Raw genomic sequence first — 932 nt, 5'->3', positions numbered from 1 at the left:
CCGGCTGCCTCGGCCTCTTCTTCTTCTTCTTCTTTCTTCTTCCTCCTCTTCCTCTTCTTCCTCCCGCCGAGCCTCCCCGACGCCCCTCACCGCCGAGCCGCCCACCCACCCGAAGCATGTCCAAGCCCAGCGACCACATCAAGCGCCCCATGAACGCCTTCATGGTGTGGTCCCGCGGCCAGAGGCGCAAGATGGCCCAGGAGAACCCCAAGATGCACCCAAAGATGCACACCTCGGAGATCAGCAAGCGGCTGGGCGCGGAGTGGAAGCTGCTCTCCGAGGCGGAGAAGCGCCCGTACATCGACGAGGCCAAGCGGCTGCGGGCGCAGCACATGAAGGAACACCCCGACTACAAGTACAGACCCCGCCGCAAACCCAAGAACCTGCTGAAAAAGGACAGGTATGTCTTCCCTTTGCCTTACCTCGGGGAAACCGATCCCTTAAAGGCCGCCGGGCTTCCCGTGGGGGCCACTGACTCTCTGCTGAGCTCCCCGGAGAAGGCCAGGGCTTTCCTGCCTCCCACCTCAGCACCTTACTCCTTACTTGACCCCAGCCAGTTCAGCTCCAGCGCCATTCAGAAGATGACTGAGGTGCCTCACACCTTAGCTACCAGCACCCTGCCCTACGCCTCCACCTTGGGATACCAGAACGGGGCGTTCGGCAGCTTGAGCTGCCCCAGCCAACACACCCACACCCACCCCTCGCCCACCAACCCGGGCTATGTGGTGCCGTGTAACTGTACCGCTTGGTCGGCTTCCAGTTTGCAACCTCCAGTTGCCTACATATTATTCCCGGGCATGACCAAGACTGGGATAGACCCTTATTCTTCAGCACATGCGACTGCCATGTAACACCCACCCACCCCCCCACCCCCCCCCACGGTGCCCTGTGTGTGTCCCCACAGCCCGGGGGGCAGCCGGAACTGGGCTTCG

General features: G+C 62.3%; 1 protein-coding gene across 1 annotated transcript; it reads left to right on the top strand.

The window, feature by feature from the left end:
• Positions 1-31: 31 nt before the first annotated feature.
• On the top strand, positions 32-914 carry SOX14 (SRY (sex determining region Y)-box 14). The gene has a single exon (XM_010007866.1). It carries the CDS (start codon positions 117-119, stop codon positions 849-851), a length of 735 nt encoding a protein of 244 aa, XP_010006168.1. The 5' UTR covers positions 32-116; the 3' UTR covers positions 852-914.
• The last annotated feature ends 18 nt before the right edge of the window (positions 915-932 follow it).

The sequence above is a fragment of the Chaetura pelagica genome, unplaced genomic scaffold (genome assembly GCF_000747805.2).
Source record: "Chaetura pelagica isolate M959 unplaced genomic scaffold, ChaPel_1.0 scaffold690, whole genome shotgun sequence".
Classification (NCBI taxonomy): Eukaryota; Metazoa; Chordata; class Aves; order Apodiformes; family Apodidae; genus Chaetura; species Chaetura pelagica.
Note: the sequence above shows the minus strand (reverse complement) of the source record. Positions and strands in the feature narration are given on the sequence as shown.